At 46.7% G+C, this 27,935-nt stretch overlaps 1 protein-coding gene across 2 annotated transcripts; it reads right to left on the bottom strand.

Moving 5' to 3' along the window:
* Nucleotides 1-725: 725 nt before the first annotated feature.
* On the bottom strand, nucleotides 726-26,686 carry LOC120305337 (protein-lysine 6-oxidase-like). Of its 2 annotated transcripts, none has more exons than XM_039337022.1 (7): nucleotides 26,159-26,686; nucleotides 22,202-22,310; nucleotides 18,154-18,291; nucleotides 7,695-7,851; nucleotides 5,789-5,884; nucleotides 4,013-4,128; nucleotides 726-1,064 (listed from the first exon to the last, which is right to left on the bottom strand). In XM_039337022.1, exons 1-7 carry the CDS (start codon nucleotides 26,667-26,669, stop codon nucleotides 1,055-1,057), a joined length of 1,137 nt encoding a protein of 378 aa, XP_039192956.1. In that variant the 5' UTR covers nucleotides 26,670-26,686; the 3' UTR covers nucleotides 726-1,054. The 2 variants fall into 2 exon arrangements, with proteins under 2 accessions (XP_039192956.1, XP_039192957.1); XM_039337023.1 differs by having other exon boundaries at nucleotides 726-1,061.
* Between the last annotated feature and the right edge of the window lie 1,249 nt (nucleotides 26,687-27,935).

Genomic DNA, 27,935 nt, shown 5'->3' with positions numbered 1-27,935 from the left:
CGGGCCGCATCCGGCCCCCGGGCCTTGTCTTTGACATGTCTGGTTTAATCACACTTGCCCAAAAAATAAAAAAAAATGAAGTATTCAGTATCTCAGGGGATGCTCCAAAGAAGAGGGAGTCAAGCTATTCTCCAGAGCGCCTGAAGGCAGGACAAGAAGCAACGGATGGAAACTCATCAAGGAGAGAAGCAACCTAGAACTAAGGAGAAACTTCCTGACAGGGAGAACAATTAGCCAGTGGAACAACCTGCCTCCAGAAGTTGTGACTGCTCCAACACTGGAGGTTTTTAAGAAGTGACTGCATTGCTACTTGTCTGAAATGGTCTAGGGTTTCCAGCCTGAGCAGGGGGTTGGACTAGAAGACCTCCAAAGTCCCTTCCAACTCTTATTTCTCACACCGTCCTGTGCAAAGGGCATAAATATGCCATTTAATCTGCCCGCTGATGTCATGACAAACGTGACACCACAGAGGCTGGAACAGGATGCCAAAGAGTCGATCAGCCCGTTACAGAATCATAAGAGTTGGAAGAAACCCCAGAGGTCATCTAGTCCAGCCCACGTTCATTGGTCCCCCCCTTAAGCTTACGGTCCCACACAGTGTGGCATTTTTAAAATGTGTGGACTTCACCTCCCAGAATTCCCCAGCCATCCAGTGTCAAGATGGTGGCTGCAAGCACCTGCTTGAAGCCGCACCCCTTTTTTATATGCAAATGAGTGTCGTTTGCTATAGCCAGAGATATTTATAGGGGTATTTTTGGGCAGGATATTGACAGAAACGCTCAAGGCAAAAAGGCGAGGGGTGCATTTGTTTTCTCTGCAACAGGCTCTGAAGGCAATTGCTTCTTGCAGGTGGGCGAATAGGCCAGCAAGACTTTGGTTCTACGCCCCAGAAAGTGGGCCCAGAGTCAAGCCAGGCGACCTCTTGGGTCTTCATTCTCTCCTTCTTCTCAGCAGAGAGTTGAGGTTGAAGGGGATGTCTTGGGATCCAGGTGCCCTTGGCGAAAACAAGAGCCCCTCAAAGATGCTTGGATCCTGGGCTGGGGGGGGTCTCCTTTCAGAAACTGCTGAGCAGGGCAGGACGTAAATAGAAAGATGGAAAGGAAAGGGAAAGGCAGGGGAAGGGATAAATGGATGAGGGAAGGAAAGGGAGTAAATGGATGAGGGAAGGGGAAGAGAAAAGAGAAGAGAAGGGAAGGGCATTGAAGAGAAGAGAAGAGAGAAGAGAAGAGAAGAGAAGAGAAGAGGAGAAGAGAAGGGATAAATGGATGAGGAAAGGAAAGGGAGTAAATGGATGAGGGAAGGGGAAGAGAAAAGAGAAGAGAAGGGAAGGGCATTAAAGAGAAGAGAAGAGAGAAGAGAAGAGAAGAGAAGAGAAGAGGAGAAGAGAAGGGATAAATGGATGAGGAAAGGAAAGGGAGTAAATGGATGAGGGAAGGGGAAGAGAAAAGAGAAGAGAAGGGAAGGGCATTAAAGAGAAGAGAAGAGAGAAGAGAAGAGAAGAGAAGAGAAGAGAAGAGAAGAGGAGAAGAGAAGGGATAAATGGATGAGGAAAGGAAAGGGAGTAAATGGATGAGGGAAGGGGAAGAGAAAAGAGAAGAGAAGGGAAGGGCATTGAAGAGAAGAGAAGAGAGAAGAGAAGAGAAGAGAAGAGGAGAGGAGAAGAGATAAATGGATGAGGAAAGGAAAGGGAGTAAATGGATGAGGGAAGGGGAAGGGGAAGGGGAAGAGAAAAGAGAAGAGAAGAGAAGAGAAGAGAAGGGAAGGGAAGGGAAGGGATAAATGGATGAGGAAAAGAAATGGAGTAAATGGATGAGGGAAGGGGAAGGGGAAGAGAAAAGAGAAGAGAAGGGAAGGGCATTGAAGAGAAGAGAAGAGAGGAGAAGAGAGAAGAGAAGAGAAGAGAAGAAGAGAAGGGAAGGGATAAATGGATGAGGAAAGGAAAGGGAGTAAATGGATGAGGGAAGGGGAAGGGGAAGAGAGAAAAGAAGAGAAGAGAAGAGAAGAGAAGGGAAGGGAAGGGATAAATGGATGAGGAAAAGAAATGGAGTAAATGGATGAGGGAAGGGGAAGGGGAAGAGAAAAGAGAAGAGAAGGGAAGGGCATTGAAGAGAAGAGAAGAGAGGAGAAGAGAGAAGAGAAGAGAAGAGAAGAAGAGAAGGGAAGGGATAAATGGATGAGGAAAGGAAAGGGAGTAAATGGATGAGGGAAGGGGAAGGGGAAGAGAGAAAAGAAGAGAAGAGAAGAGAAGAGAAGGGAAGGGAAGGGATAAATGGATGAGGAAAAGAAATGGAGTAAATGGATGAGGGAAGGGGAAGGGGTAGAGAAAAGAGAAGAGAAGGGAAGGGCATTGAAGAGAAGAGAAGAGAAGAGAAGAGAAGAGAAGAGGAGAGGAGAGGAGAGGAGAAGGGATAAATTGTTGAGGAAAAGAAAGGGAGTAAATGGATGAGGGAAGGGGAAGAGAAAAGAGAAGAGAAGGGAAGGGAAGGGAAGGGAAGGGAAGAGAAGAGAAGGGAAGAGAAGGGAAGGGATAAATGGATGAGGAAAGGAAAGGGAGTAAATGGATGAGGGAAGGGGAAGGGGAAGGGGAAGAGAGAAGAGAAGAGAAGAGAAGGGAAGGGAAGGGAAGGGAGGGGAAGAGATAAATGGATGAGGAAAAGAAAGGGAGTAAATGGATGAGGGAAGGGAAAGAGAGGGGAAGAGATCAATGGATGAGGAAAGGAAAAGGAGTAAATGGATGAGGGAAGGGGAAGGGGAAGAGAGAAGAGAAGAGAAGAGAGGAGAAGAGAAGAGAAGAGAAGAGAAGGAAGGGGAGGGAAGGGATGAATGGATGAGGAAAGGAAATGGAGTAAATGGATGAGGGAAGGGAAGGGAAGGAAAGGAAAGGAAGGGAGGAAGAAGAAAGGAAATGAGTAAAGAAGGAAAGGAAAAAGGAAAGGAATGCAAAGAGGAAGGGAGGAAGAAGAAATATGAATAAAGAAGGAAAGAAGGAAAAAGGAAGTAAATGGATGAAGAAGGGAAAAGAAGGGGTGAGAGAAGGGTGGGTGGATGGATGGAAAGAGGAAGGAAGGAAAGGAAAAAGGAAGTGATGGATGAGAAAGGAAGGAAGGAGAAAGGAAGGGATAGATGAATGAGAAAGAGGAAGGAAGAGATAGATGGATGAGAAGGAAGGTAGGAAGGGGAAAGGGATAGATGAGAACAAAGGAAGGAAGGGGTTGATGGATGAGAAGGAAGGAAGGAATGAGGAAGGAACGTAGGAAGGAAGGGAAAAAGGATAGATGGACGAGAAAAGGAATGACAAAGGGGGAAGGAAGAAAGGAAGGGATAGATGAGTGAGAAAGGAAGAAGAAAGGGATGAAAAAAGGGGAGGAAGGAAAAATTGAAAAAGCGAAAAGGAGGGAAGGAAGGAAGGAAGGAAATTACAAGTTATATTTTGGTGAGGTCCTGGGAGAAAAAACACACAACATTAACACGGGCTTCTCCCTATGGAAAATATTCCGTGTTTCTCTTCCCTTTCCACCTTCCAGCCACTCTTTCTCTCTAGTGTGCACCCTGCCCTCCTTCCCCTGGACCACCAACTCCATCTTGCTGGTTGTGCCTTTCTGTTACCGAGGTCCACAAAGATGCCCAGAAAAGGACCCACAACCTCTGATTTGTCTTTCCATTGTTCTACTTCCTTTCTTTTGACAGAGGTCTTGCATATCGAGGGAAAACTGCCCCCCAAATTGGGGAGGGGTGGGTGGAACCATTCCATGTCACCCCTCGATATCACGCGGGCGGTTCTAGGTCCTACAACGCCACGATGTCTCCAGGGAGAGACCGAAAAAGGAAAATGCCCGACGCAGCATCAAGATGCAAGCCCCGCCCCTTTGGACAACACCTGCACAAGGAGGCGGAGCTTGAGTGATAAGGACACTTCTACCATCTTGACTGGTTTGACCTTCCTCCCCTTGCGGCAGACCCCCCCCCCAATGGTCCAACCCACTAATCCAGGCCATGTTTCCCTTGAGGATACCTTGTAATTCGGCAGTTTTGTGTGTCGACATACACTCCCGTGTACACAATATCACACTGGACGACATTGTTCAAAAAGTCCGACTCGGCCACCAGGAAATCAGGGTTGACGGTCACCTTGAAAACAGAAGGACAACACTGGAAGTTCTTAAGAAGAGACCGGACAACCATTTGTCTGAAATAGGTTAGGGCAGGGGTAGGCAACCTTGGCTCTTTTATGACTGGTGGACTTCAACTCCCAGAATTCCTGAGCCAGCCATGCTGAGGGGACAGGGAGAGGTTTCCAAGCTGAGCCAAGCTGGCTCAGGAATTCTGGGAGTTGAAGTCCACAGGTCATAAAAGAGCCAAGGTTGCCTATCTCTGGCCTAGGCCGCTTTATGACTCGTGGACTTCAACTCCCAGAATTCCTGAGCCAGCCTGGCTCAGCTTGGAAACCTCTCCCTTTCCCCTCAGCGTGGCTGGCTGAGGAATTCTGGGAGTTGAAGTCCACGAGTCATAAAAGAGCCAAAGTTGCCTACCCCTGGTCAGTCTGTCTGTCTGCCTGTCTGTCTGTCTATCTATCATCATCTAGGCCAGGGGTAGGCAACCTTGGCTCTTTTATGACTCCTGGACTTCAACTCCCAGAATTCCTGAGCCAGCCTGGCTCAGCTTGGAAACCTCTCCCTTTCCCCTCAGCGTGGCTGGCTGAGGAATTCTGGGAGTTGAAGTCCAGGAGTCATAAAAGAGCCAAAGTTGCCTACCCCTGGTCAGTCTGTCTGTCTGCCTGTCTGTCTGTCTGTCTATCTATCCTCATCTAGGCCAGGGGTAGGCAACCTTGGTTCTTTTATGACTCGTGGACTTCAACTCCCAGAATTCCTGAGCCAGCCTGGCTCAGCTTGGAAACCTCTCTCTTTCCCCTCAGCATGGCTGACTCAGGAATTCTGGGAGTTGAAGTCCATGAGTCATAAAAGAGCCAAAGTTGCCTACCCCTGGTCTAGTAGAAACCTCTAGAGCAGGGGTAGGCAACCTTGGCTCTTTTATGACTCATGGATTTCAACTACCAGAATTCCTGAGCCGACATGGCTCAGCTTGGAAACCTCTCCCTTTCCCCTCAGCATGGCTGGCTCAGGAATTCTGCGAGTTGAAGTACACATCATAAAAGGGCCAAGGTTGCCTACCCCTGGTCTAGTAGAAACCTCTAGAGCAGGGGTAGGCAATCTTGGGTCTTTTATGACCTGTGGACTTCAACTTCCAGAATTCCTAAGCCAGCATGGCTCAGCTTGGAAACCTCTCCATTTCTCCTCAGCATGGCTGGCTCAGGAATTCTGGGAGTTGAAGTCCACAAGTCATAAAAGAGCCAAGGTTGCCTATCCCTGGTTATAGGGTTTCCTGCCTCAACAAGGGGTTGGACTAGAACAGGGCTTTTCAATCTTTCACTTGGGTGACCCTGAAGACACAGCTAAACCTCCAAGTGGCCTCAACGACTCTCTAAAAGGATGCAAATGACCAGCTGTTGGCCAGGAGTATCAATCCTTCCATTTCCCCACCGTCCAGTCAGAGCTGAAGAAGCTTCTTGGAGGAGAAGCGAAACATCTTCAAAGAAAAACAAGGAAGCATCTTTGGGATAACTATGGCCTGGATGGCTGAGAAGCTCCATAGATGCTCAGCAACGGAAATTTTGTTTTCGATTATGGTCACTAAGTCGAGGACTATTTGCGTTGCACTTTCTTTTGCCACAGTCGTTCTACTTCTGTTTGCAGGTCTTTTACATTTTGTGATTTGTGTTTGTGATAATTACCTTGAGGATATAGTTTCCGGGAGGAACGTCAGTAATATCAATCCACTGGCAGTCGATATTGGCATGGTAGGTATCGTAGCAGCCTGGGCTCAGACCCTGAGGGAAGATAGAAAATGACAACAACAACAACAACAACAACAACAATAATAAAAAGCTGGAAGGCACCTTGGAGGTCATCTAGCCCAACCCCCTGCTCAGGCAGGAAATCCTATACCATTTCAGACAAGTGGTTGTCCAATATCTTCTTAAATACTTCCAGAGTTGGAGCATTCACAACTTCTGGAGGCAGGTGGTTCCACTGGTTAATTGTTCTGCCATTTATTTCAATGGAGGAAATCTATATGGCTGCCAGTCTTACACACATACTCTAGGCCAGGGGTAGGCCACCTTGGCTCTTTTATGACTCGTGGGCTTCAACTCCCAGAATTCCTGAGCCGGTATGGCTCAGCTTGGAAACCTGTCCATTTCTCCTCAGCATGGCTGGCTCAGGAATCCTGGGAGTTGAAGTCCAGGAGTCATAAAAGAGCCAAGGTTGCCTAACCCTGGCCTAGGCCGCTTTATGAGTCATGGACTTCAATTCCCAGAATTCCTGAGCTGGCATGGCTCAGCTTGGAAACCTCTCCATTTCTCCTCAGCGTGGTTGGCTCAGGAATTCTGGGAGTTGAAGTCCAGGAGTCATAAAAGAGCCAAGGTTGCCTACCCCTGCTCCAGGCAGCTAAAAACCAACAGCCGAAAAGCAGAATTACAATAAATCTAATTTTGTCTGAAGTCTGCTTCAGCCATTCGAAGCTGTGTGGACTTCAACTCCCAGAACCCCCCAGCCAGAAGGGCGGGGCTTCAATTGCGTGGTTGTGGCCGCCATCTTGATTTCTTTTCTCCTCCGCCCGATACAAAAGCGTGTCACTTCGGTCCAAGATTAATTTCCCCTATAGGTTTAGGAGGTTTTTGAAGCAAGGTTCTTATTTTAAATTACAGGTAGTCCTCGACTTACCACAGTTCGTTTAGTGACCGTTCAAAGTTACAACGGCACTGAAAAAAGGGACTTAGGATTGTTTTTCACATTTACGACCATTGCAGCATCCCTGTGTCACATGATCAAAATTCAGACGCTTAAGCAACTGACTCGCATTTATGACGGTTGCGGGGTCCCGGGGTCATGTGACAAGGTCATGTGACCTTCTGACAAGCAAAGTCAATGCAGAAGCCATATTTACTTAACAACCATGTTACTAATTGAGCAACTGCAGTGGTTCCCTTAACGAAAAAGGTCATAAAATGGGCTAAACCTCAGTTAACTGTCTTGCATAGCCATGGAAATTTGGGGCTTGATTTGGTCATAAGTTGAAGGTTTCCTGCCTGAGCAGGGGGTTGGACTAGAAGACCTCCAAGGTCCCTTCCAAGTGTTCTATTCTATTCTATTCTATTCTATTCTATTCTATTCTATTCTATTCTATTCCATTCCATATTCTATTCTGTTCTATTCTATTCCATTCCATTCCATTTTTCTTTTCTTTTCTATTCTATTCTATCCTATCCCATATTTTCTATTCTATTCTATTCTATTCTATTCTATTCTATTCTATTCTATTCCTTTTTTCTATCCTATCCTATCCTATCCTATCCTATCCTATCCTATTCCTACTATTATTTCTCTATAATGATGGCCGTAAATCATTGTTAAATGAAATATTGGGTTCAGTTGTAGTCGTAAGTCGAGGATTAACTGTCCTTAAAAACCCAGTGGGAATTGGGGACATCTGCTAGGCAGGGAGGTCAGAAAAAACAAGATGGCGACTAGACGTCAAGATGAAACCTTCTCCTAAATGTTCTCTCTTAAATGGCGGATAAGCACACCGCTTTGCCGAGGTAGGCAGACCCAGCTGAGAAAAAGTCAGCCGTTGCACACCTGAACGTGAGCAGTGCATGCATAGCGTCGTTGGACACCCACGTCACAAGAGGTGTCCTCCAGGCAGAAACTGGCTTTGTGGCCCTCAGCCACCTTCTCATAAGATACGGCGTCCAGAAGGTCATAGCTGCTGAAGGCTTCCATGCTATGGAAATGCCTGAAAGAGAGGAAGATTTAGAAAATACAGGTTAGGTCCTTGATTTGCAACCGTTCGTTTATTCCCAAAGGTGTTTTTTCAGGAGCCAAGTGGACTTTCTTGTTTTCCTTAGAAGACGTTTCGCTTCTCCTCCAAGAAGCTTCTTCAGTTCTGACTGGATGTGGGGAAGGGAAGGATTTATACTCTTTGCAGACAGCTGGTCATTTGCATCCTTTTTAGAGAGTCGTTGAGGCCACTTGGAGGTTTCTCTGTGTCCTCAGGGTCACCTGAGTGGTGCAAATGGACGTGGAGCCTTCTTGGAGCTGCCAAAAGGACCGTGTTGTCGACTGAAGATGGATGATAGTCTGACTCTGATATAAAATGCCTTCTTTAAATCAAGTCAGATAGATAACTCAAAAGAAACGATCTCATAACAAACGAAAAATATATTTTAATCAGAAAGATTACTTGCATTCACGCTGTGGTTGTTACTCCTGGAAAATACATCCTTTGTCCATTTCTTTAGACCATTTCTTTAGGTAAAAGTATGATGCTCTCTTCCATACCATCTTTATAACGACTCAAGCTCATTGTGTGAGCTTCGATGGCCCATGCTTCTTTCAGACAAAGCGATTCCACCCTGGCTTGTGTCCAGGAAGTCTCCCAATGACCTTTTGGGACTCCTCCCACTGACCCATCAACATACCTAGCATTTAACCCAATAACTGCCAGATATTCTAACATACTGATACCTGCTCTCATAAGTTCCAGAATAGATGATGTCGTGTCCCTCCCCTTCTGTTGAGGGAGGGTTGTTCAGTTTTGACCCATATGGCCTCTTGGACCCCTCTTTCAAACCAGTGGTGCTCTCTGTGCAAAATGTGGATTTTGTTGTCTTCGAAAGAGCGGCCTTCGTCTTTCAAATGCAGATCGACAGCTGACTCTTGTCCTGATGGGTTTGCTCTCCTATGTTGTGCCTTGTGTTTGTGAAGTGGTTGTTTTGTTTCCCAGAGCACATGGCTCACTGCACTGTGCTGCATCTACCACACTGCTCAGTGTGTGTCTGGGTGTTTCATCCTTGAGGTGGACAAACTTCTGCCTTAGTGTATTCTTGGATTTGAAGTGTGCACGTATGTTGTGTTGGCTGAAGATCCTCCTGAGCTGTTCTGATATTCTTGCAACTATAGTAATAATAATAATAATAATAATAATAATAATAATAATAATAGTATTGTTGATAAGAAGGACAAAAAAATCTGGATAGTGGACATGGCAGTGCCTGGAGACAGCAGAATAGATGAGAAAGAACTGGAGAAGATAACAAAATACAAAGACCTACAAATAGAAATAGAAAGACTGTGGCAAAAGCAAGCAAGGGTAGTACCAATAGTAATAGGCTCCTTGGGTGCAATCCCAAAACAACTGGAGCAACACTTGAACACCATTGGCATTGACAAATTCGCTATTAGTCAATTGCAAAAGGCGGCCTTATTAGGAACTGCTTCCATCCTGCGACGATATCTGTAATACCATCAAACATCCACATCTGCCTATCCCAGGTCCTGGGTAAGGACTCGATAGGTAGACAAAATGCCAAATCCAGTCTGAACATCTGGCTGACTGTGCGATGATCAATAATAATAATAATAATAATAATAATAATAATAATAATAATAATAATAATAATGTTGGAAAGGACCTTGGAGGTCATCTAGTCCAACCCCCTGCTCAGGCAAGAAACCCTATACCATTTTGGACAAATGGCTGTCCAGTTTCTTCTTAAAAACTCCAGTGTTGGCGCATTCACAACTTCTGGAGGCAGGTTGTTCCACTGGTTAATTGTTCTCACCGTCAGGAAGTTTCTCCTTAGTTCTAGGTTGCTTCTCTCCTTGATTAGCTTCCATCCATTGCTTCTTGTCCTGCCTTCAGGTGCCTTGGAGAATAGCTTGACTCCCTCTTCTTTGGGGCAGCCCCTGAGATATTGGAAGACTGCTATCATGTCCCCCCTCGTCCTTCTCTTCATTAATAATCTGGATGACTGAGAATCTCCATAGACAAACCATTCGTTTAAGCGACCGTTCGAAGTGACAAAGGCACTGGAAAAAAGCGATTCATTCCAGGTCCTCGCAGTTATGACCGTCGCAGCATCCCCGTGATCATGGGATCAATATTTGGGCCTTGGACAATCGGCATGTACTTACGACGGATGCAGCCTCCCGGGGGGGGGGTGTCCTGTGATCCCCATTTGCGACCTTCCCAATCAGCTTCGGACAAGGAAAGTCAGTGGGGGAAGCTGGATTTGCTTAACGACCGGCTGATTCATTTAATAACAGCGGTAATTCACCTAACAGCCATGGAAAGTAAGGATGCAAAACTGGGCCTGACTCACTGAACAACGGTTTGGCTTAGCAACGGAAGTTGTGATCTCAATTGCGGACATCAGTCAAGGACTCGCTTTATGTCCATTAGGCGCCAACCACCATTTGTGATATTTGTCAGGAGGGCCTGCCCAGAGACTTCATCACAATGAGGAAATGTTCACTGTGGTGTCATGGCAGAAGCCCCACCCTTTAGTTCTGAGAAATAATAATAATAATAATAATAATAATAATAATAATAATAATAATAATAATAATAACCCCCAGTGAGGCACTACCTTGACGTGGTTGTGGGGCTTGTGTACTCTGAGGAAGATGAGAGCTATGCTAGAGGTTCAACCATACTGGACAGGTCTCATCAGAGGAGTCAGACAAAGAGTGTCTCTCCCATAAAAAATATGGTGAGACGTAAATTTCAGAATGCCATACCGGCTCGGACGTCGCCCGGGTTAACAAGGTCCGCACTAGATATTGGAGTTCCTGGATATCTGGTGAAAAATGGGTTACAGGACTCAGGACTGTTGGCTGAGCAACCAGGGCCAGCAGCTGCAGAACTACTGGAAGAAAAGGTGTTTACCCGTCGCAGATACACAGTGATGGAAAACAAAGAAATAATGATCTGTTACTACAGATCAAGTCCAACAAGAAGAGGATATCTAAAACGAATGCACCAGTTCTGGAAAGAACAACATCCAGAATCAGAAATAACAGAACAGAGACTAGCAGATCAACGCCGATTTATAACACGAAATAAATATTCACAGAAACAGAATTGGACGAACTGCAAAGGTTTACCCAGGGCAAAGAAATCAAAGCCTTACCAGAAGTAATTCAGAATGTAGAGGCAAACCAGGGGGAGTTGGCAGTGAAGGAATCTAGCAGAGATATACAACTGTTCTCATTTGGAAACCAGGCACCTCTACCTCAGGAAGAACAAAAACCTCTAACTAAAGAAATAAAAGAATTGAAACAAAGAATAACTGAGCATCTAGAACAGCACAAAAACAACAGAATAAGGCTACCTGCATTGAAGCTTGTTCCAAAGAAACAGCTAGCACAAGCATTAAAAGATGCAAATATTGCAATATCAAGTATAAGCACCAATTCATTGCAAGAAACAAACCAACTAATGTACAGCACAGCTGCAGTTATAACAGAATACCTGGGATGCAAAATCAACAAAGAAGAAAAACAAACAAACAGTGCACCAGAAAAATGGAAGGTTAGACTAGAAAATAAGATCAGCAAGTTAAGATCACATGCAAGCAAGCTAGAACAGATGAAAGAAAAGAAGCTGAAGAACAAGAAGACCAAAGAATACCTAATCAAGAAATACCACTTAGAAACAAGGAAGATCAAGGAAGCACTGGAAATAATAAAGCAACAAATAACAGCTATAGCCAGGAAAATCAGTAGATATGAAGCTCGAATTGCAAACTATAGGCAGAACCTCCAATTTCAATCCAATCAGAAACGTTTCTACCAATCCATCAATGGAGAAACTGCAAGGAATCAGTCAGTACCTGACAAGGAAGAAACAGTGCAGTTCTGGAAGCAGATATGGGATAACCCAAAGAAATACAACAAGGATGCGGCTTGGTTAAAAGAGGTGGATGCAAATAAAACAGAAGTTGAAATGAAAGAACTAGTAATAACAACAAAAATGGTAGAAAAAAGAGCAAAGAAAATCAAAAATTGGTCAGCACCAGGTGAAGATGAACTGCATGGGTTTTGGTTGAAACATCTAACTGTTATACACCCACTCATTGCCAAGCAGTTCAACAATATACTACAAGGAGGAGAAATTGAAAAGTGGCTAACAACTGGGAAAACCTACCTAATAATGAAAAATCCAGCAAAAGGGGCAACACCAGGTAACTACAGGCCAATTACCTGCTTACCAACAACTTTCAAATTACTAACTGGTGTGGTAGCTGATGCAGTACAACAGCATCTAGTTGAAAACAATCTCTTTCCACCTGAGCAGAAAGGAAACCGCCCCAATAGCAGAGGAACAAAAGATCAACTCCTAATAGACAAAATGATCTTGGAAAACTGCAAGAGAAGGAAGACCAACCTGAATGTGGCATGGATTGACTACAAAAAGGCATTTGACTCTCTGCCACATGATTGGATAATAAAGTGCCTAGAAATAACAGGAGTCAGTAGAAACATCAGAAAATTTGTGCAAAGATCGATGGCACAATGGAAGACACAGTTGCAGATCAATGGTGAGAGGCTGGGAGAGGTTAATATCAAGAGAGGAATATTTCAAGGAGATTCATTATCACCATTACTATTTGTTATTGCACTGTTTCCTCTGTCAACAATACTGAATAACTCAGGACATGGCTATCAAACATCAAAAACATCTGCCAGACTATCCCACCTCCTTTATATGGATGATCTGAAGCTGTATGGAAAAACATCATCTGAAATAGAATCGCTGCTCAACACTGTCCGTATATATAGCCAAGATATTGTAATGGAGTTTGGCTTGGACAAATGTGCCACACTTACTATCAAACAAGGAAAAATAATGAAAACTGAAGGAATCAAGATGCCCCACGAAAATAACATTAAGAGTCTGGATGAGGAAGAGTACTACAAATACTTGGGTATCCTTCAAGCTGACAACATCAAGCACACTGAAGTCAAGAAAAAGATTAGAGGTGAATACATCAAGAGAGTGAAGAAGATCTTAAAATCCAAACTCAATGGAGGAAATACCATAAAGGCAATCAACACCTGGGCAATCCCAGTCATTAGGTACACAGCTGGAATAGTGGACTGGACTCAAGCAGAACTAAAAGCAATGGATAGGCAGACCAGAAAAATAATGACAATGAATCATGCCCTTCATCCACGCAGTGACATTGATAGACTTTATCTACCAAGGCAAATAGGTGGGCGTGGAATGCTACAAGTACATCAGATGGTTGAAGAAGAAAAAATGGCTTTGGAAGAATATCTGAAGAACAATGATGAAGATGCACTGAAATTAGTATATCAGGAAGGCTTACTAACTACTGGAGAGACCAAACTGGCCTACAAGAAAGACCAAATGAAGAACAGAATAGAGGCATGGGAAGACAAAGCACTACATGGCCAATACATGAAAAAAATAGCTGGGAAAGCAGATAATAATAAAACCTGGCAATGGCTAAGAGCAGGAAAATTGAAGAAAGAGACCGAGGGACTAATTCTGGCTGCACAAGACCAAGCCTTAAGGACAAATGCATACAAAGTCAAAATTGAGAAGACAGCAACAGACAGTAAGTGCCGCCTATGCAAAGAAGCTGAAGAAACAGTGGACCACTTGGTAAGCTGTTGCAAGAAGATTGCACAGACTGATTACAAGCAGCGGCATGACAAAGTAGCAACAATGGTGCATTGGAAGATCTGCAAAAAATATCATTTGCCTGTAAGCAAAAACTGGTGGGATCATAAAATAGAGAAAGTCATAGAAAATGATAAAATTAAACTGCTCTGGGACTTCAGAATTCAAACAGACAAGCACCTGCAACATAACACCCCAGACTTAACAATTGTCGATAAGAAAGACAAAAAAGTCTGGATAGTGGACGTGGCAGTGCCTGGAGATAGCAGAATAGAAGAGAAAGAACTGGAGAAGATAACAAAATACAAAGACCTACAAATAGAAATAGAAAGACTGTGGCAAAAGCAAGCAAGGGTAGTACCAATAGTCATAGGCTCCTTGGGTGCAATCCCAAAACAACTGGAGCACCACTTGAACACCATTGGCATTGACAAATTCGCTATTAGTCAATTGCAAAAGGCGGCCTTATTAGGAACTGCTTCCATCCTGCGACGATATCTGTAATACCATCAAACATCCACATCTGCCTATCCCAGGTCCTGGGTAAGGACTCGATAGGTAGACAAAATGCCAAATCCAGTCTGAACATCTGGCGGACTGTGCGATGATCGATAATAATAATAATAATAATGGTGAGAAGCTGGGAGAGGTTAATATCAAGAGAGGAATATTTCAAGGAGATTCATTATCACCATTACTATTTGTTATTGCACTGTTTCCTCTGTCAACAATACTGAATAACTCAGGACATAGCTATCAAACATCAAAAACATCTGCTAGACTATCCCACCTCCTTTACATGGATGATCTGAAGCTGTATGGAAAAACATCATCTGAAATAGAATCGCTGCTCAACACTGTCCGTATATATAGCCAAGATATTGTAATGGAGTTTGGCTTGGACAAATGTGCCACACTTACTATCAAACAAGGAAAAATAGTGAAAACTGAAGGAATCAAGATGCTCCACGAAAATAACATTAAGAGTCTGGATGAGGAAGAGTACTACAAATACTTGGGTATTCTTCAAGCTGACAACATCAAGCACACTGAAGTCAAGAAAAAGATTAGAGGTGAATACATCAAGAGAGTGAAGAAGATCTTAAAAGTCCAAACTCAATGGAGGAAATACCATAAAGGCAATCAACACCTGGGCAATCCCAGTCATTAGGTACACAGCTGGAATAGTGGACTGGACTCAAGCAGAACTAAAAGCAATGGATAGGCAGACCAGAAAAATAATGACAATGAATCATGCCCTTCATCCACGCAGTGACATTGATAGACTTTATCTACCAAGGCAAATAGGTGGGCGTGGAATGCTACAAGTACATCAGATGGTTGAAGAAGAAAAAATGGCTTTGGAAGAATATCTGAAGAACAATGATGAAGATGCACTGAAATTAGTATATCAGGAAGGCTTACTAACTACTGGAGAGACCAAACTGGCCTACAGAAAGACCAAATGAAGAACAGAATAGAGGCATGGGAAGACAAAGCACTACATGGCCAATACATGAAAAAAATAGCTGGGAAAGCAGATAATAATAAAACCTGGCAATGGCTAAGAGCAGGAAAATTGAAGAAAGAGACCGAGGGACTAATTCTGGCTGCACAAGACCAAGCCTTAAGGACAAATGCATACAAAGTCAAAATTGAGAAGACAGCAACAGACAGTAAGTGCCGCCTATGCAAAGAAGCTGAAGAAACAGTGGACCACTTGGTAAGCTGTTGCAAGAAGATTGCACAGACTGATTACAAGCAGCGGCATGACAAAGTAGCAACAATGGTGCATTGGAAGATCTGCAAAAAATATCATTTGCCTGTAAGCAAAAACTGGTGGGATCATAAAATAGAGAAAGTCATAGAAAATGATAAAATTAAACTGCTCTGGGACTTCAGAATTCAAACAGACAAGCACCTGCAACATAACACCCCAGACTTAACAATTGTCGATAAGAAAGACAAAAAAGTCTGGATAGTGGACGTGGCAGTGCCTGGAGATAGCAGAATAGAAGAGAAAGAACTGGAGAAGATAACAAAATACAAAGACCTACAAATAGAAATAGAAAGACTGTGGCAAAAGCAAGCAAGGGTAGTACCAATAGTCATAGGCTCCTTGGGTGCAATCCCAAAACAACTGGAGCACCACTTGAACACCATTGGCATTGACAAATTCGCTATTAGTCAATTGCAAAAGGCGGCCTTACTAGGAACTGCTTCCATCCTGCGACGATATCTGTAATACCATCAAACATCCACATCTGCCTATCCCAGGTCCTGGGTAAGGACTCGATAGGTAGACAAAATGCCAAATCCAGTCTGAACATCTGGCTGACTGTGCGATGATCCAATAATAATAATAATAATAATAATAATAATAATAATAATAATAATAAAGTTGGAAGGGACCTTGGAGGTCATCGAGTCCAACCCCCTGCTCAGGCAGGAAACCCTATACCATTTCAGACAAATGGCTGTCCAGTCTCTTCTTAAAAACTTCCAGTGTTGGAGCATTCACCGCTTCTGGAGGCAGGTTGTTCCACTGGTTAATTGTTCCCACTGTCAGGAAGTTTCTCCTTAATTCTAGATTGCTTCTCTCCTTGATTAGTTTCCATCCGTTGCTTCTAGTCCTTCCCTCTGGTGCTTTGGAGAAGAGCTTGACTCCCTCTTCTTTGGGGCAGCCCCTGAGATATTGGAAGGCTGCTATCATGTCCCCCCTTGTCCTTCTCTTCGTTAAAGTAGACATACCCAATTCCAGCAACCGTTCCTTATATGTTTTAGCCTCCAGTCACCTGATCCTCTTTGTTGCTCTTCTCTGCACCCTTTCCAGAATCTCAACATCTTTTTTACATCGTGGTGACCAAAACTGGATGCAGGATTCCAAGCATGGCCTTACCAAGGCCTTGTAAAGTGATATTAATGAAATGATGAAACATGCATTGTGATACCATGAGGCAAGCTCCGCCCCTTAGGTCTGAACCATGGAACATGCATTGTGACATCAGGAGCAAAGCTCCGCCCCTTAGTTCTGAAAAATAATGAAATGTGTATTGGGATGTCATGAGGGAACCCTTGCCCCTTAATTCTGAAAAATGAGGAAAGATGCATTGTGACACCAGGAGCAAAGCCCCTTAGTTCTGCAAAATGATAACTCATGTGTTGTGACATCAGGAGCCAAGCTCCACCCCTTAGTTCTGAAAAATGAGGAAACATGCATTGTGACATCAGGAGCCAAGCTCCACCCCTTAGTTCTGAAAAATGAAGCATGTTGTGACATCATGAGGCAAGCCCCACCCCAAGTTCTGAAGCCTGTTGTGACTTCATGAGGCAAGCCCCACCCCTTAGTTCTGAAGCCTGTTGTGACTTCATGAGGCAAGCCCCACCCCCTAGTTCTGAAGCCTGTTGTGACTTCATGAGGCAAGCCCCACCCCTTAGTTCTGAAGCCTATTGTGACTTCATGAGGCAAGCCCCACCCCTTAGTTCTAAAGCCTGTTGTGACTTCATGAGGCAAGCCCCACCCCTTAGTTCTGAAGGCTGTTGACATTATGAGGCAAGCCCCACCCCCTAGTTCTGAAGCCTGTTGTGACCTCATGAAGCAAGCCCCACCCCTTAGTTCTGAAGGCTGTTGTGACATTATGAGGCAAGCCCCACCCCCTAGTTCTGAAGGCTGTTGTGACTTCATGAGGCAAGCCCCACCCTTTAGTTCTGAAGCCTGTTGTGACCTCATGAGGCAAGCCCCACCCCCTAGTTCTGAAGCCTGTTGTGATTTCATGAGGCAAGCCCCACCCCCTAGTTCTGAAGGCTGTTGTGACATAATGAGGCAAGCCCCACCCCCTAGTTCTGAATCCTGTTGTGACTTCATGAGGCAAGCCCCATCCCTTAGTTCTGAAGCCTGTTGTGACCTCATGAGGCAAGCCCCACCCCCTAGTTCTGAAGGCTGTTGTGACATTATGAGGCAAGCCCCACCCCCTAGTTCTGAAGCCTGTTGTGACTTCATGAAGCAAGGCCCACCCCTTAGTTCTGAAGCCTGTTGTGACATTATGAGGCAAACCCCACCGCTTAGTACTGAAGCCTGTTGTGACATCATGAGGCAAGCCCCACCCCTTAGTTCTGAAGCCTGTTGTGACCTCATGAAGCAAGCCCCACCCCTTAGTTCTGAAGGCTGTTGTGACATTATGAGGCAAGCCCCACCCCCTAGTTCTGAAGGCTGTTGTGACTGCATGAGGCAAGCCCCACCCCTTAGTTCTGAAGGCTGTTGTGACATCATGAGGCAAGCCCCATCCCCTAGTTCTGAAGCCTGTTATGACATCCTGAGGCAAGCCCCACCCCTTAGTTCTAAGCATATTGTGATATCATGAGGCAATCTGCCCCCCAAAAACAATGAAACATGCATTGTCATGTCATGAAACAAGCCCCGCCCCTTAGTTACAAAAAATGAGGAAACATGCTTTGTGACGTCATCAGCCAAGCTCTGCCCCTCCGTGTTTGTGCACCATATCGCTAGCCTTTCGCTTCTGATTTGTTACAAATAAACTTCCGGAAACTTCCGGCTCGAGAAAAACGAGTCAGCCTTGCACCATCATCCCCGCTCCGCTCGCTTACTGGTGACAGCTGTGCCACTCCCACTGGTGTCGCGGCTTCACCGGGAGAAAGTCCGCCGTTCCTTGGTTCTTCACTCTTTGGGGGAAGCGAAGCAGGACGCGGGAGCTGATCTGACTCACCCCAGGTCGGTAAGCGGATCTGCGGGAAACGGAGGACACAAAAGCCATGGAAAACTAGGCCCGCTGGAACCGAGGGGCTGCCTCCCGTATTAGGGCTAGTCCTCAAATTACAACCACTCGTTGAGCAGACGTTCTGACTTATTGCCAGTCCTTGCACTTATGACCATCGAACGTCCCCATGATCACACACGATCACGATCCAGGCACTTGGTCACCGGCTCACCTTTACGACGGTTGTAGTGACCAGGATCCTGTGATCACTATTTGTGACTTTCCTAGCCGGCTTCTGACTAGCAAAGTCAGTGGGGGAACGCAGACAGGGAAAGTCACAAGTCACGGCCCTGTGATGTTTTGCTGAATGGCCACGCTGGTTAGTGATAACTTTTCTGGTCCCAACTGTGGTCGTTAAGTCGAGGACTATGTGTAATTCAATTGCTGGCTTTTTTAAGCATTTGCTGGAAAAACGATGCTGCTTGTGGTTGCTTCTCTTCTATTTTACAATGAATAGCAATAACTACAGCACTTGGACCTATACACCTCTTCACAGTGCTTTACAACCCTCTCTAAGTGGTTTACAGAGTCAGCCTATTTGCCCCCAACAATCTGGGTCCTCATTTTACCAACCTCGGAAGGACAGAAGGCTGAGTCCACCTTGAGCAGGTCAGGATCGAACTGCCGGCAGCCGGCAATCATCAGAATTAGCCTGCAATACTGCATTCTAACCAGTGAGCCTCAAATATTTGGGTACTTTGAAAGAAAATATTCAAATTGGCTTCCCCCAGTCTAGACTACAATTTGTGTTCACCCATACCTAAAAGAAAGGAAGAGAGGGAGGGAAGGAGGGATGAAGGAAGGAAGGAAGAAAGGAAGGAAGGAAGATAGGCTTGTAAATATCTGTTGAGAAGATTGGAAGTCATTGTATCGTAACCTTCCTTCCTTCCTTCCTTCCTTTCCTTCCTTTCCTTCCCTTCCTTCTTCCTTCCTTCTCTTCCTTGCTTTCCTTCCTTCCTTCCTTTTCTTCCTTCCATCCCTTCCTTCCTTTTCCTTCCTTCCTTCCCTCCCTTCCTTTTCCTTCCTTCCTTCCTTCTTTTCCTTTCCTTCCTTTTCTTTCCTTCCTTCCTTCTTTCCTTCCTTCCTTCCTTTCCTTCCTTCTTTTCCTTCCTTCCCTTCTCCTTCCTTCCTTCCTTCCTTCCTTCCTTCCTTCCTTCCTTCCTTCCTTCCTTTTCCTTCCTTTCTTTTTCCTTTTTCTTTCTTTTTCTCCCTCTCCTCTCCTTCCTTCCCCTCCCCTCTCCTCTTTTTTCCGTTGTCTATCTTTTCCTTTAAATTTATGTAAACACCTCAATAAATATATTTTTTAAAAAAGACAGAAAAGGGATACACCTTCTGTTTCAACTTTCTTCATTTTACAAACCTAGGCTAGTCAGGGGTAGCCAACCTTGGCCCTTTTATGACTCGTGGACTTCAATTCCCAGAATTCCTGAGCCAGCCATGCTGAGGGGAAAGGGAGAGGTTTCCAAGCTGAGCCAGGCTGGCTCAGGAATTCTGGGAGTTGAAGTCCATGAGTCATGAAGGGGCCAAAGCTTCCCTCATGCTGGCTCAGGAATTCTGGGAGTTGAAGTCCACAAGTATGAAGGGGCCATAGTTTCCCCCATGCTGGCTCAGGAATTCTGGGAGTTGAAGTCCACAAGTATGAAGGGGCCATAGTTTCCCCCATGCTGGCTCAGGAATTCTGGGAGTTGAAGTCCCCGAGTCATGAGGGGGCCATAATTCCCCCATGCTGGCTCAGGAATTCTGGGAGTTGAAGTCCACAAGTATGAAGGGGCCATAGTTTCCCCCATGCTGGCTCAGGAATTCTGGGAGTTGAAGTCCCCGAGTCATGAGGGGGCCATAATTCCCCCATGCTGGCTCAGGAATTCTGGGAGTTGAAGTCCACGAGTCATAAAAGAGCCAAGGTTGCCTACCCCTGACCCAAGTACCCCAGTTCTACTATGAAGAACCTGCTGGGCAGAGCGGACCCAAAGCCTCCCATCGGAGAAAATGCAAAGAGAATTTTTCCACCTCATGTGAATTCTGCGCAGGAGGCCGAAGGATCTCCTTCCCCATTTAAACCCAAGCTCTAAAAATAGTGTTACTCAATCTTGGCAACTTTAAGCTAAGTGGACTTCAACTCCCATCATTCCCCAGCCAGCCGTGCCTGGCTGCCTGGCTGGCTGGGGAATTCTGGGAGTTAAAGTCCACCAGCTTAAAGTTGTCAAGGCTGAGAAACACCGCTCTAAAAGTGGTATGTAGGGAATGCTGATGATGGCAGAGAAAGAGAAACAGGCAATTCATCAACTGAACAAACAAGCAAAAAGTAGCCAGCCGGGAGTGACCCTTCTATGCCACCCTGGCCGGCCTCACAGCCCACTTTGTTGAAGTGTTTACAGAAAACCACCCTTTTTTCATCTGCGCCCTAATTCTGGCACTTTCTCAGCTGGAATCTGTAAACGGGGCAACCAGACTAGCCCACTTTAGACTATCCGGCTAAAAGTAAACACGGGACATTCCTTTCTCCTCCACCCCAAAATTTTGCAGGGAAAATATTCTTGATTCTGCTTTAGGACCGTAATTTTCCTTAGTCACTGGCAAGGAGAGACCTTGGCTGGGGATATGAGCTTTGCAAACATCCCTTAATGAACTGCCTCTTGCTAGTCAACAGGCAAACATCAGCACCAGAACCAGTGAAATAACAGAATAGCAGAGTTGGAAGGGACCTTGGAGGTCATCAAGTCCAACCCCCTGCTCAGGCAGTAACCCTACACCATTTTGGACAAATGGCTGTCCAGTCTCTTCTTAAAAACTTCTAGTGATGCAGCATTTACCGCTTCTGGAGGAAGGTTGTTCCACTGATTAATTGTTCTAATTGTCAGGAAATTTCTTAGTTCTAGATTGCTTCTCTCCTTGGTTACTTTCCATCCATTGCTTCTTGTCCTGCCTTCAGGCGCTTTGGAGAATAGCTTGACTCCCTCTTCTTTGTGGACTTTCTCCTGGAAGTTGTGAATGCTCCAACGCTGGAGACTTTAAAGAAGAGATTGGATAACCATTTGCCTGTAACGGTATAGGTCAGGAGTAGGCAACCTTGGCTCTTTCATGGACTTCAACTCCCAGAATTCCAGAGCCAGCATGGGGAAACTATGGCCCCTTCATGACTCGTGGACTTCAACTCCCAGAATTCCTCAGCCAGCCACGCTGAGGGGAAAGGGAGAGGTTTCCAAGCTGAGCCATGCTGGCTCAGGAATTCTGGGAGTTGAAGTCCACGAGTCATAAAAGAGCCAAGGTTGCCTACCCCTGGATTCCCACCTGAGCTGGGGGTTGGACTAGAAGACCTCCAAGGTCCCTCCCTATACTGTTAAATTTTTATCTGCCACTCCCACTTTTTCCCTTATTTCTGTCTATTTATCTTTTAAATATACATTTGTCTATAATCTACAGTATATTTTATTCTAATACTATACATTTGTCTTGGCTACCCTCTTATTGTCTTTCCAATCATAAAATTGTTCCCAGATTTTGTAGTACTTAGTTTCACTTTTATCCTTGAGTTCCCATGTAAGTCTATCCATTTCAGCGCAACTGAAAATTTTCAGTAATATTTCCTCTTCGGTTGGAGTATCTTTCTCTTTCCATTTTTGAGCGAAGGCTATTTGTGCCGCTGTTACTATATGCAGTAGTAAATAACTTGTATCTTTCTTATAATATTTTCTTTCTATAATTCCCAATAAAAAAAAAATTCCGGCTTGGCCTCTCTATCTATTAGCAAAATTTCTTCCAGCCATTTCTTTAATAAGTTCCAAAATTGTTGTGCCTTTTGGGCGTTGCCACCACATGTGGTAGTAATTCCCAACGGTCTCTCCACACTTCCAACTGAGCAAGCTTTGCTTCTTTCCTACCTTGCTAGGCAGTTTTCTTCAGCTGCGCATTCCAAGGCATACATTTGGACTTTTTGGATGTAGGTGGATGCTTGTAGAAAATACGGATCAGGGATCAAGTCTGGCAGACCTAAAAGGAGAGACCGGAAGCGGCAAAATGAGAGAAATATTTTATTTATTTTATTTATTTATTTATTAAAATTTATAGACCGCCCCCCCCCCCCGCAGGACTCCGGGCGGCTAACAATAAAAACACAATATAAATTAACAAAACAAACAGTACAATAACAGTCATCCAGGGGTCAGATTTTATAAACCCCAGGCCTGCCGGAAAAGCCAGGTCTTAAGCAGCTTGCGGAAAACCAACAGGGTGGGAGCGGTCCTAATCTGATTCCAAGACATGGGCACCATCACAGAGAAGGCCCTCCTCCGTGGCCCCGCCAAATGGCACTGCTTGGCCGACGGGGCCTGAAGGAGGCCCAGCCTGTGGGATCTAACCGGACGAAGGGAACTACGAGGTAGTAGGCGGTCTCGCAAATAGCCTGGCCTTGAGCCATATAGGGCTTTAAAGGTAATAACCAACACCTTGAATTGGACCCGGAGATCAATAGGCAACCAGTGCAGCTCACGGAGGATAGGTGTAACGTGGGTGTACCGAGGAACATCCGCTATCACTCGCGCGGCTGCATTCTGGACCAACTGTAGTCTCCGAATACTTTTCAAGGGTAGCCCCATGTGTAGAGCGCGTTGCAGTAGTCCAGACATGAGGTGACAAGGGCATGAGTGACTGTAAGGAATGCCTCCTGGTCCAGGTACGGTTGCAACTGGTGCAACAGGCGAACTTGTGCAAAGGTCCTCCCACCAACAGCCGTCAAACGATGTTCCAATTTCAGCTGTGGATCAAGGAGGACACCCAAGTTGCGAACCCGCTCCGAAGGGGGTATATTTGCCTTCCTGAATGACAGCCCTGCACAGAATGAGGACAGAACGCCAGAAGTTACGAGAGGGGTGTCTTCTGATTGATAAAAGCAGGACACCGTCTTCTCTGGGCTGAGACCAAAGTGGATCAGGGGACTGGAGGCTAAAACATATGAACAATGGTTACAGGAAGTGGGCTAAGCTGGTCTAGTGAAGAGAAGAACCAGGGGAGACATGATAGCAGTGTTCCAATAAAATAGGTCAACCTGTTTTCCAAAGAACCTGAAGGCCAGACAAGCAACAACGGATGGAAACTGATCAAGGAGAGATTCAACCTAGAAATAAGAAGGAATTTTCTTGATCGTGAGAACAACCAACCAATGGAACAGATTGCCTTCAGAGGTTGTGGGAGCTTCATCACTGGAAGCTATCAAGAACAGACTAGACTGCCATCTGTCAGAAATGGTGTAGGGTCTCCTGCTTGGGTGGGTAGGTGGGGGGTCAGACTAGATGACCTACAAGATCCCTTTCAACTCTATCATTCCATTCTATTTAGACCAAAATAACGAAGGCGTATTTTCCAGTGAGCCTCTGGTGGGCACCTACATGCTTTACTTTAAAGCAGGGGTGGGCAACCTTGGCTCTTTTATGACTCGTGGACTTCAACTCCCAGAATTCCTGAGCCAGCATGGGGGAACTATGCCCCCCTCATGACTCGTGGACTTCAACTCCCAGAATTCTTGAGCCAGGATGGAGGAAAATTTGGCCCCTCCATGACTCGTGGACTTCAACTCCCAGAATTCCTGAGCCAGCATGGGGGAACTATGCCCCCCTCATGACTCGTGGACTTCAACTCCCAGAATTCTTGAGCCAGGATGGAGGAAAATTTGGCCCCTCCATGACTCGTGGACTTCAACTCCCAGAATTCCTGAGCCAGCCATGCTGAGGCGAAATGGAGAGGTTTCCATGCTGAGCCTTGCTGGCTCAGGAATTCTGGGAGTTGAAGTCCACAAGTCATAAAAGAGCCAAGTTTGCCTACCCCTGATCTAGGTCGGTTGGTTGGTCAGTCGGTCAGTGGGTGGGTGGGTGGGTCTGTCTGTCTGCCTGCCTGCCTGCCTACCTACCTACCTATCTATCTATGGCAGGGGTAGCTCTTGGCTCTTCTATGACCCGTGGACTTCAACTCCCAGAATTCCTGAGCCAGCATGGGGGGGAACTATGGCCCCCTCATGACTCGTGGACTTCAACTCCCAGAATTCCTGAGCCAGCATGGGGGGAACTATGGCCCCCTCATGACTCGTGGACTTCAACTCCCAGAATTCCTAAGCCAGCATGCCTCAGCTTGGAAACCTCTCCCTTCCCCTCAGCATGGCTGGCTCAGGAATTCTGGGAGTTGAAGTCCACGAGTCATAAAAGAGCCAAGGTTGCCTACCCCTGATCTGGGACTTCAACTCCCAGAATCCCCTAGGCCCAGGGTAGGCAACCTGGGCTCTTTTATGACTGGTGGACTTCAACTCCCAGAATTCCTGAGCCAGCCTGGCTCAGCTTGGAAACCTCTCCCTGTCCCCTCAGCATGGCTGGCTCAGGAATTCTGGGAGTTGAAGTCCACCAGTCATAAAAGAGCCTAAGTTGTCTACGCCTGCTTTAAAGCAATGCTTCCCAAACTTTTTCCTGCCCTATCCAAAACCGCTTCCCAGTAAGTCTTTTTTTCATCCAACGTAGGTACAAACATTTTAAGTCCATTTAAAGGTCCCCGTAGTGATGGGGAATGGGTGTGTGTGTGTGTGTGTGTTGCTACCGCCCCCCCCAAAACCTCACTTTTGCCCAGTTTGGGGTATTTTATCCAGATTTGGGAAGCACTGGTTTAAAAGACGATTTGGACAGAGGCAAGAACAAATTATCTGTTGCTTAATGGTGGAAGGTGTCCCTCCCTCTTTGCCTCCCTCCTGTCTTTATTCCATTTTTCTCTCTCTCTCTCCTACCTTTCTTTCTCTCTCTCCCTCCCTTCTTCCCTTCTAGAGTCCTCTTTTCCTTCCATCCTTCCTTTCTTTCGTCAACCTTCTTCCCTCCTCTTTCTGTCTCTCCTTCTTTCATCTGTCATTCTTCCCTTCTTTCTATTCATGTACTTGTCAACCTTTCCTTTCCCATCTTTCTCCTTCCTTCCTTCCTTCCTCCCTCTCTCCTTCCCTCACTTCCCCTTCCTTCCTTCCTTCCTTCCTTCCTTCCTTCCTTCCTTCCTTCCTTCCTTCCTTCCCTCCCTCCCTCCCTCCCCATTTTCTCCAGAAATTCATGTTTACACAAAAATCTCCCCCCCCCCCCACTTCACCAAACTGTCCTGTGGGCTAAATCAGGCTAGAAAAAAAAAGAGAAAGCTCTAACCGGATAATAGCAGGAACGGGACATAGGATCAGCCCAGCTCTGTGTTTAATTACCTGGAACTCAGGTGACCCAAACCCTTCATTCTGATCTTACCTTGACCAGCCTGTCCAAGCGCAGTTATCCAAACCACACTACCTCTCCCTACATCCCTGCTACAAGATAGCTAGTCCTGGCCTACCTAACAGGATTGTCGTAGGCAAGTCCTGTCAGCGACGCTCCTGAGCCACTGCAAAGGAAGTGGGGAATCCCGGAATCTCTAAATCTCTTTGTCGTTTTTATTTTATTTCAGCCACGATCTCTCCCCCCTCCCCTTTCCCCCCCCCCAGGAGCTATCCACTAGAGCAGTGTTTCCCAAACTTGCCAATTTTAAGGCATGGGGACTTCAACTCCCAGAATTCCACAGCCAGCGTTGCTGGCTGTGGAATTCTGGGAGTTGAAGTCCTCATGCCTTAAAATTGGCAAGTTTGGGAAACACTGCGACTAGAGCCCCGCAGCAACAACCCCGCGAGGTAGGCTGCTCCGAAAGAGCGCGAAGATCCGTTAGAACAGAAGCAAGCTGGAAGGGACCTTGGAGGTCTTCTAGTCCAGCCCCCCCTGCTCAAGCAGGACACCCTGCTACCTCCTCCGCTACTCGCCCACCGGCACCCCCCCAAGCCCCTCGCCGCGCCTCTCCGGCCTCACCGTGGTGGAAGCGGAGCGTCCCATAGCCCGGTCTCCGCCGGGCTGGGCCGGCCGAGACGTCGGGCCGGTCGTAGACGCTGTTCGGGGAGAGCCAGGGCCTCCGAGGCTCCCCCCGGGAGGGTCCGTCGCGCCCTCCACCCCTCCGGGTCCCCGGGCGGGAAGGAGGCGAGGCGGACGCCCCGTCGAAGCTGGGCTTCCCGGACTCAGCGCCGCCGCCTCGTCCGACTGCCGTCCCGGTTCCCGAGCCTTCCCGGGCGCCCCTTCCCGCGGGCGCCCCGTCGGCGCTCAGGTAGAGGGTCTGCTCGGCCGTCGGGGCGGCGGGCCGTCGGGGCGGCAAGAACTGGGCGGCGCTGTTGGAGAGGCGGTAGCGGCGGCCCCGGTTCTCCCAGCGGATCTGCTGCCGCCAAGCCGGCGCCCGCTGCGCCCCGCAGCCGTCGGGCCACGTGCCCAGCCATAGCAGCAGCAGCAGCAGCATGGAAGCCCGAGGGAGCGGACGGCGCCTGGCCTGCATGGCAGCTGGTTGGGACTGGTGCGGGAAGGCGGGCACGGGTGGCGGGTCGGTGGGGGGGGGAAGGAGGAGCCTCGCCTCGCCCCGCCCCGCCGTCCCCCTCCCTCTCCCGCCCCTTCGCCGACCTCCAGGGAGACCCCTTCCCCCCCACCCCGCCCACCCCGCCTCCCGGCCTCAGTTTCCCTCTGCGCTCCCCTGGAGACGTGCGAAGGGCCGAACCGATTTGCTGGAGTAAGGAAAGGACGGTCACCGTGTTGGTCGGAGACTGGAAACAGGCTAATGCAGTGGTTCTCAACCTTTTTAATGCCGCGACACCCCCCCAACCGGTCGTAAGTCGAGGACTACTCAACCGGTCGTAAGTCGAGGACTACTCAACGGGTGCAGCCCCGTTTGCAGACTGGGACTTTTGGCCGGCTCAGCAGGGCAGAGGCAGCCTGGACAATTCCGATTGGCTTTGGAAAGCCAATAGAATTAGACTCTATTCAAGAGAGTCTATTCTATTGGCTTTGCAAAGCCAATAGAATAAAAGGGAGGAGCACCGCTAAGGGAAAGGGGGGGGAAAATGGCGGACTGCGTTGTTTGGCGACCCCCGTGAAATGGTCGTTCGACCCCAAATGGGGTCCCGACCCACAGGTTGAGAACCGCTGGCCTAATGCATTGAGGAATAAGGATCGGGTGCCTGGAACCCAAGGATGGATGGATGGATTAATTAATCAATCGTTATCGGGGCCTGGGAAACTCCCGACTGATGGATGAATTAAGAATTGGGTGCGGCTGGTTTAATGAAAAGAAGGACTACCACTGCTGTGATAGAGCGTATGATAGAGGGTTTCCTGCCTGAGCAGGGGGTTGGACTAGATGACCTCCAAGATCCCTTCCAACTTTACTACTACTACTACTACTACTACTACTACTACTACCACCACCACCACTACCACTATTATTATTATCATTCATTAAACTAGACATATGATATAGAATAGAGTAGAGCTGGAAGGGACCTTGGAGGTCATCTAGTCCAGCCCCCTGCTGAAGCAGGAGAACCTATCCCATTTCAGACAAATGGCTGTCCAGTATCTTCTTAAAAACTTCCAGTGTTGGAGCATTTACTGCTTCTGGAGGCAGGCTGTTCCACTGGTTAATTGTTCTGACTGTCAGGAAGTTTCTCCTTAGTTCTAGGTTGCTTCTCTCCTTGGTTAGTTTCCATCCGTTGCGTCTTATCCTGCCTTCAGGAGGACATATAATAGCAGTCCTTTTTCCTTTAAACTA

Source organism: Crotalus tigris, unplaced genomic scaffold (genome assembly GCF_016545835.1).
Source record: "Crotalus tigris isolate CLP2741 ecotype Arizona unplaced genomic scaffold, ASM1654583v1 scf7180000017668.6805642782:7212621, whole genome shotgun sequence".
Lineage (NCBI taxonomy): Eukaryota > Metazoa > Chordata > Lepidosauria > Squamata > Viperidae > Crotalus > Crotalus tigris.
The sequence above is the reverse complement of the archived record's forward strand: the minus strand, read 5'-3'. Positions and strand labels throughout refer to the sequence as shown.